General features: G+C 42.8%; 1 protein-coding gene across 1 annotated transcript; it reads right to left on the bottom strand.

Moving 5' to 3' along the window:
* Positions 1-340: 340 nt before the first annotated feature.
* Positions 341-8,508, bottom strand: txndc12 (thioredoxin domain containing 12 (endoplasmic reticulum)). Its single transcript, XM_048239649.1, has 7 exons — positions 8,300-8,508; positions 2,498-2,558; positions 2,043-2,095; positions 1,834-1,907; positions 1,548-1,617; positions 1,261-1,344; positions 341-1,153 (listed from the first exon to the last, which is right to left on the bottom strand). The coding sequence occupies exons 1-7, from the start codon at positions 8,394-8,396 to the stop codon at positions 1,074-1,076; spliced, it is 519 nt and encodes a 172-aa protein (XP_048095606.1). The 5' UTR covers positions 8,397-8,508; the 3' UTR covers positions 341-1,073.
* Positions 8,509-8,529: the final 21 nt, after the last annotated feature.

Genomic DNA, 8,529 nt, shown 5'->3' with positions numbered 1-8,529 from the left:
GGATTTTACTGCTAACTACTAACACGAGCTACCAGTGACTATTGCAGTGACTGACAATGTGGAGCACCAAATGTGCATTTCATTTCATTTTTTGTAAACTTGCATAGAAAACAAGCAAGGTGACAACACATGCTCAAGGTCTACAGGGAATTCACCGATTTGAGGAGGGCACGGTAAGTGTGATGGTCTTTTAAACGTAAATCTGTGATTGCTTATGTTTCTTGCTTATGTTTCAGAGTAACACCCCTCAGAGGTGTACTTAAATATGTGGTTTAATGACAAACCTGTATAATGTAATCCAGAGGAAGTGGTAACACTTCTAATACAATCAACCAATGTCTTGGTATAAAACAATTTAGTTTATTCTTCAATTTGGCTGAATACATACATGTAGAAAATACAGTGTGGTAAAAGCCTCATCACACAGACCAGTCAATAATAACATACTTCAGTCAAGCCAGTATGCACTATAAGCCAATTCAGATTTCCACAGATAAAAACTAGTCTACAAAACCAAGGCCATTATATCAATTACAGATTATAGCCCAATCGTTTGGCAGGAATAAAGACATTAAAAGAACTGGATGCCCATAACCATTATATGTGCCATTATTTTCTGCACAATAGTGTAATATAATTAACTACCTATGGCCCTTTTGACAGCGCATTGTTCGACATGGACAGACACATCCACTGATAAAGGGATGGTGTATTACTTCATTTGTACACATTTCAAATTCTCTAACGTTACAGTACACATATGGGCTTGACTCTCCTTAGAACATTGCATTTCTTGACATTTCCAGGTAAAAACAAACAAAGTACATAGCACCTGATATCAGCGGACAGAATGATGTCAGCTTTGGTTCTCGAAATGCAATGCACACCAGCAAAAACATCGTCTGACCGATTCATCTGTTGCGCTCCTCAAGGGCCAAACAGGTGAACGGACCACAATGCTCATAGTTGAACGATAGCTGTAGCCAAGTTAGTAGTGGTGATGGTGGTTGAGATAGTGTGTAGTGTGTGGTGTAGTGAAGTATACCCTCTTGGACGTCTGCACATCTGGTGGCTCACAGCTCATCCCCGACGTGCTGCTTCCTGAACGCGTCACCGGTGAGCTTCTCCTGGGCCTCCCTCATTCCAGACAAAACTTCAGAGTAAAGAGAGAAGTCAGGTCTGAAGCTACTCTTACAGTTAACATCTTGGATGTCTTAAAGTACAAAGTGTGCTGTATTAACAGACTGCAGTGATGGTTACCTTGTTCTGCATTGCTGTAGAAATACTTGTAGTTTGGGTTTCCATTTTTATTAGTTATCTCACTGCGAACTTTTCCACTAGGATCTAAAGGGGGGGGGGGAAAGACACATAAATACATTGACACAATTTACCTGTCGCTGTCAGGTAGTGATCCACTTGTAATTGATGTCAAAACCATACATTTAGTCTTTGAGGTATTCTTCTATAGAGAAAAAATTGGTATGTTCCCATCCCAAGAGAAACATACAAAGGGATATTGGTAAGTTATGTAAACTTCATTTACTAACCAAGGAAAAGAATTCTGGGAATGTAGCCACCATCTGGGCTGAACTTCTCATCTTTAGGCTCCTCTTCATCCTGTTAACATGACAAACAAACACACTAATGTTTTTGGAGGATACCACATGGCCTTGTTACCCAAACTTGTTTCTGACCTAAATGCATACATGTGTTATCAAAAGACACTCTTGTCAGTGACTAGTTTTACATCTGACCCCAGAGGACTAGTGTCACAGCACCATGATAACTTCATATATTGTAGTTATTTTTTTTTGTTTACATGAAAAGCCTTACTTCAAGGTTGACCATCACAAAGTTGTGGGCAAGCTCTGAGATCTCCTTTGACTCCGCAAACTTTGGCTTCAGGGCTACACATACAAATAAATTATTAATAAAGTGCAGTGTCATAATTTTGTTATTTGATTTCTCATTTCTAATATTCCAATTTCCCAACATTTGCTTTAAAGTTATAGTTGCCAGTTTTGAAAGTCATGGTGACCTACATTTACAGGCGCCACACCAAGTCTTATGGATGATGACCATGAGGGGTAGACCACTGTACAAAAGAGGAAATTAACACAGGGTAGGGTTACATTTCTAGACAGAAATGAATCAATTGAAATTCCCCCTAAGGAATATACACCCCCCCCCCACACTGGTTTACAGAGTGATTTATCAGGAGCAATAATAAACACATAGGAAACAATTAGAAGACTACAAGTCAACTACAGGATACAAGGAAGTTTATTGTCACATGCATATAGTTACTGGAAGTAAGAAATGCAGTGAAATTATGTCTGGTGTCAGCCTATTTGTGCATTAATGGGGGCAAGGGCTGAGTGGCAAGGGCTGCATAAAAAAGGTGGGGGAGGATTTGGATTGGGTGGGGGGCACCAACAAGGAGCACAGGAGGACATACAGTAATGTTATTTTGGGGAATGCAGAATGCCATCGTTACCTTGCTTCGGCCTCTTTCTTCCCATCCTCCAAAGAACGCCAGTTGATGTGATCCCCAAACCCTACAAATAAATAAATAAATAAATAAATAAATAAATAAATAGGTATGACGAAACAATGACAAGTGATTCTACAACAGGGGTCTCCAACCGTTTTTCCTCTGAGCTACTTTGAGAAAATTAACATGGCAATTATTGTGAATTATACGCGAATTAGTGAAACACACTCAGCACACAGTGAACACACAGTGAGGTGAAGCACACACTAATCCCGGCGCAGTGAGCTGCCTGCAACAACAGCAGCGCTCGGGGAGCAGTGAGGGGTTAGGTGCCTTGCTCAAGGGCACTTCAGCCAAGCCTACTGGTCGGGGTTCGAACCGGCAACCCTCCGGTTACAAGTCCAAAGTGCTAACGAGTAGGCCACGGCTGCCCCCTTTACATTACTAATCCTTTACATTGGCAGTAGTAGCATGTATTTGCATAGCGGATCTCCACCCAAATCACAGCTTTCATCACCCCGTCCATATATACTACTGAATCAGTCAGTTATTCTCACACTCTGCCCTGTGAAGACTTCTCTAGCACCTTACTGTGCACGATTTCTCTGCTTAACTGTTCGAAGATGACCTACCAAGGCTGTTGTCGCTGAACGCAGGGATCTCAGCTCAATAGCAACAGTTCACTCTGTTTAAATCAAACAGTTTATTTATTTTCCGAGTCGAGCTAGCTGGCTGTTATCCAGCTGGACTAAAACCTACACCTTGGGAATTACTTGTCATCGAGAATTATTCTCTTGTTTCTTCACTAAGCTTGAAAGCTAACATGTCACAATAAACTTTTAGGGTCCTATTTTCGCAACGCAAAACCTGATTATCAAAGCGAATTAGCAAAGCGGATTATCATCCCGATCATTTCACCAACAAAAACCTGATCTTATAGTGAAAGATGCATAAAAAGCACAGCTGAAGACGCACTGTCACGAGATGCAAGCAGCAACTCCGCTGCAGCATATATGTCCTTAGGTTTTTTATTCAGTCAATCGAACATTATTGGGTCTGGCTTTTTTCAGGTGTTTTGTTTCCCCCCAGGAGTTGGTAACCCATTGTCAGTCAATAGTGAAAGTAATTAACTGTGTATAACTGTTTTGTTGTTGACTTTGACACCACGGTGAAGTTAGTTTCACTTTGCCAGTGAGTTCAAATAATAGACGAGTGCAGACTATACTCTGCTAGGTTTTAGTAAAGCATGGTTTAGTGGAATACCTGTTCTATACGGTCATGCAAGCAGATTCCTTCAAATGTGCCGCTGGCTATCAAAATACCGATACACTGTTTGAAGTTGCGCTGCTCACTGTTAAAGGGAATGACAGATGTCATTCTCATTGGTTTAAATGATGTTACGCCCAAAACACACCCATGACTTGATTAAGAAACATAGGAATGCCTTGTTGCGATGTTTGATGACAAAACCACTCCCTATGTGGACTGGACAACCCACTAATTTAATTTAATAATTTAATTAAGCTATTCACTAGTGACCATGCGTTTTAGATTGTTAAAATATGGCCCATAGTGTTAAGGTACGTTCCTGGACACCTGCAACCCAAAACCAGCCATATCCATAAAAAGCCGTTGTGGCCAAAAGAGCGTTATCGCTAAATCTCTCTAGCTTGAATTATGGGGGAAACGGTGGATCTCCTTGATGCTGTGATCCCCCCCAGAACAAGAGGCAGGACACTTAAGGGTCACTCCTTACTGCCACAGGGACAGACAGCCAGCACCTGGGGATTCCTGGTGCATAAGTAATTTTTCCACATGGGGGTGCTGTCGTCCCACAGAAGGCATCTTAGGTTTGCCTACAAGGGCATAGCCTACGAATACTTAACCCTCATGTTATCCTTGGGGTCAATTTGACCCCAAGCAACGTTTATCATAAAATATATGGTTTTTTTTTTTTTTTTTTGCTTCATGTTTCATGACTTTTCCTCAATTGAAGGGTACAACAGAGTTAGCATGAAATTTGTACAATAATTTGTTTTCAATGTCCTGTACAAATATTTTGTACATTGATGTTCCTTGGGGTCAGTTTGACCCCAGCAGTATGAAACATAGGACACATGAATATTTGACACATTATGGATATTATTATTTGAATAGTATGAGAACATATTGTTGTCATCATTATTACATACACAAGTACATATAAGTCATTTTGGCAGGACTGTATAAGTCAAAAGGGGAAGTAACAGCAAGCCTTTGGGCTGCTGACACTGGATAGGCAATATTGCCAGCCAGGGTTCCAAGTTTCATAAAGGGGTGTGGGGGGGTGGGATTGTTTTGTAGGGCTTTTGATGGTGGTTATTACACTCTTGTTAAGTACCAGTCACAAAAAAACTGGGTAACAATATGAATTATAATAATTTTCTGAGGGTTTATTTAGCTGGGGTCAAATTGACCCCAAGGATAAAGAGTGTCGGTAAGATTTGAGGATAACAAGGGTTAAGGATCCCGTTCGGGTTAGTTCTAGCAGAGACTTTCTAATGAGGAGACACAGCACTCAAAAAATCCTCAATAGATTTCTATGGGGTTAGAATGGGGTTAGTTTGTAACGCCAATATGGCCGTTGTCTACACATATCCCACCCCTTCCTCGGCAAAATGTCGACATGTGAATACATTGGGCTAATCATGTGGTGTGATGTGAATACATTGAGCCAATCATATGTTGTGTTGTGAAGACATCTTCCCAATCATGTGTTGTGAACTCGCCGCTGGAGCAAGATTGGTGTTGTGAAGCCTTGCACACGAGCATTTCTGTTGAATAGGATGCCCAATGAGTGCCCAAAAAACATTGCTATATGGCCGCCGAGTGGAGGGACTTGCCTAAAAGGACTTTGGTTCGAGTGCCCCATCTACTCAGCAAATGTGTTGAAGCAGCTCTGGCCCAGCTCAGGCAATTGGGGCTCAGACTGTTGCCGTATTTGGATTACCTGCTGGGTGGAGAGACCCAGCGACGTCTCACACTGGATCCCTGTTGAGGGTGGTGTCAATGAGGAAAGTTGTGACAACAGATGCACCCCTCACAGGCTCGTGGGGGGGGGGGCAGCAGCAATAAACGGTGTCAACCCCTCATCCACGGTTGTCATGTACTTACTGATCAGGACAGACAACACAACAGTAGTGGCTTAGATCAATCAGCAGGGCAGAACCCGCTCACTCCAGCTGCACAGGCTCCGCTCGCAGACGTCCAGGGGGACTCCCCTATACAGGGAGTGGAGGGTTCACCCTCAGGTGGTCACAATGCTTTGGGAGAGATTCGACAGAGCTTGAAAACGTGCAACGCCCTCTCTTCTTTGCGTTAACGGACACAAATGCTCCGTTGGGTGTTGAGGCTCTGGCCCACCCGTAGTCGAACGTTCTATTGTACGTGTTTCCCCCCACTCTGACGGTGAACAGATGCATGCGTTGCAGTGCTGGAGACGCATCCCGTTCACTTTACATGGGCTTACGTCATCCGTTGCCGAACTGAATTGTGGGTCAGTTGCGTCGCGTTGCTCCCGTCACTTGCGTTGGGAAGTTCAGCTGTTGCTGCACCGACGGACGGCACCAGCCAATCAAATTACGAACAAGCGAACAACAGACGGTACCAGCTAATCAAATTACGGTTATACCTTAAGTCATTTGCATAGCTACCATCGTGAACACCCACTGGCATGCGTTGAGGGAACGCAACTGTCTGTAGAAGCCGTGAGTCTCCGCTCACCCACCCTCGCCGTGGAGATTGTGGCTGGCGGAGGACCCAGCTGCTGGCAGCTACCACTACGCCGGGACTTCCTGTCTCCAAGCATGCGGACAGATATTCCATCCCTAGCCCATACTGGGGGCTGGCTCTCTGGCTGTGGCCCGTGAGAGGTCCAGTTGGCCTCCCTGCTAATGTGGTTTTATCGACTAGACGTTACTGCTCCCTCAGAGGCTCAGGCAACACTAGCAAATGTTTTGAAAGAGAACGTCTGGTTACTTAATGTAACCTCGGTTCTCTGATAACAGAGTGAGACATCTCACCACGCTTCCCTCCTTGCATCAAGCGCGGTGAAAAGCGCCTGCTTGAATGACGGAACGTTACTCTTATCAGAGAACCGAGGTAACGCAACCAGACATTTCCCATTCCTGATGAACATAGCATATTTTATTGCCAAGCATGCCTACATCCAGAGCAGTAAGTCACACGATTTGGGGCAATTATCTAATTGCGACTGCGATATGATTTTTGAATGTCAATGAATTGATTCAATATTCCAAATGTCTCTTTAATTTGTTCCACCCGATTGTTCCACCCTCACACACTACACACACCCACCAACCAGATGTGGCAGTCAAGGAAGATCAAATTAATGGAAGTAAAAAAAGTCAGAAATGTGACAAAATTAACTGTACACAATTATTAGATTTTGTGATTAGGTAATTGCGTTGGTTCATATGGCGATTACAACTGCGATTATTGTACAGCCCTACAACCCAGAGCCATATAAAGAGAGAGTGGCTACACTCTTTGATCGCAGAAAGGTGGGATGTATTTCTGGATGCTGGAGGGCATAATCTAGTAACTCGTTGACTGCTGACCAAGTAATTGGCCGTTTTCAGATCCAAAACTCCCATAATCCGGAACTGGCATGGAAAAGCGCTGCCATCTTTTTCTACGGTCTCTTATGGGAGTGTAGCCACTCAGTTTTCTCTACCGCTCTGCTCCAACCATTTACTAAACCAGCTGATTGGCACAACTCCTCAGCCAGGTAGAGGAGTTAATTAGTGAATTCACCCGTGTTAAGTGCACAGGTAGAACCCAATATACTAACTTGTCCTAATGTGGGACACCTAAGCTCCAGTGGGTGTGACTCTTCCTTCACACTGTGGCATAATATAGCCTGCTACTGAAGTCCTGAAAAGCAAACAATGTCCCACATTAGAGCAATCAACCCATGGTAGGACTTTTAGCCTACTCTCTGAAGCCACACTTTCACATCTCTGCCTACATCATCGACTAACCAAACTACAAGGGAGTAGCATTAATAGTGTTCTAAGGCATTTATGAACTTTGTATAACTAACGTTACTCAGAAACAGGTGGAGGTACCATTTCGCGACCTCTTTGTTGGGAGACCCATGTTCTACAAGGACAATGACTAGGCACACTAGTAAACAAAAGAAAAGCTGGACAGAAACAAATTATGTCGAATGAATAAAGTTTAACCAGCTGCAATGATGGACTACCACGACGAGGAGAAAATCGCTTAATGATGACTGGACATCATCAGTAAGACAACACACTTGCAGAGCCTGAGTAATGATAACATAACTGATCTGATTCATGGAAAACGATAATGTTTTAACACTGACTGACTGCTACTAGCTAACTTAGCTTCTACTCGTGTAGATACGAATAGGTGATGTTGCGTTAACGGTTTCTTAATTTAGCTGGACAACGTTAACTTCTACATAAACTAACGTGAACGCTAACATTAACGGAGCAATCCTTTGGGATCAAGCTATACCTAACCATATATATATCATACCTAACTGTAGTTAATTAACTTAACGCTAACGTTAACAGCTGGCTGAAAAGCTATAGCTAACAGTTTTGAAGACAATCACAGACTGAGCATTTTTATGCAATTGTCAAAACGGAAAGCAAGAAATCCAGATAACTTAAACGTTATTAAAATCTCAGCTATGATAGCACACCTAGGCAAGATATGTTAACGTTAGATATCAACGTGAAATATTTCCAGCGTTAACATTCGACAACTCACCTTTGCCATTCCCTTCAGCAGCAACCTTCCCAAGGTGGGACACGAGAAAAATGGGTAGAAATGAAAATAAGGCGATATTTATTACAGGGGACTGCATGGTCAGATTAGCTGTAAGGTTAAAATCAAACTGTAACAACTTCAATGTTAGCTTGCATTTAAAACGGAAGAGGCAGTGCCATAGGGCAGAACATGTTTCGTTTCCCACCAATCATGACATCGATAGTTTGGCT

This window comes from Alosa alosa, chromosome 1, assembly GCF_017589495.1.
Source record: "Alosa alosa isolate M-15738 ecotype Scorff River chromosome 1, AALO_Geno_1.1, whole genome shotgun sequence".
Classification (NCBI taxonomy): Eukaryota; Metazoa; Chordata; class Actinopteri; order Clupeiformes; family Clupeidae; genus Alosa; species Alosa alosa.
This window is presented reverse-complemented; position numbering and strand designations above follow the sequence as displayed.

Bases quoted from the DNA above. Each gene is read 5' to 3' on its own strand.
- txndc12 (XM_048239649.1), bottom strand. From the start codon at position 8,396: ATGCAGTCCCCTGTAATAAATATCGCCTTATTTTCATTTCTACCCATT. The intron at 2,096-2,497 runs GTAACGATGGCA...TCTTTTGTACAG, and splicing joins AAGAAAGAGGCCGAAGCAAG to TGGTCTACCCCTCATGGTCA. The intron at 1,908-2,042 runs GTAGGTCACCAT...TTGTATGTGTAG, and splicing joins TTGGTGTGGCGCCTGTAAAT to CCCTGAAGCCAAAGTTTGCG.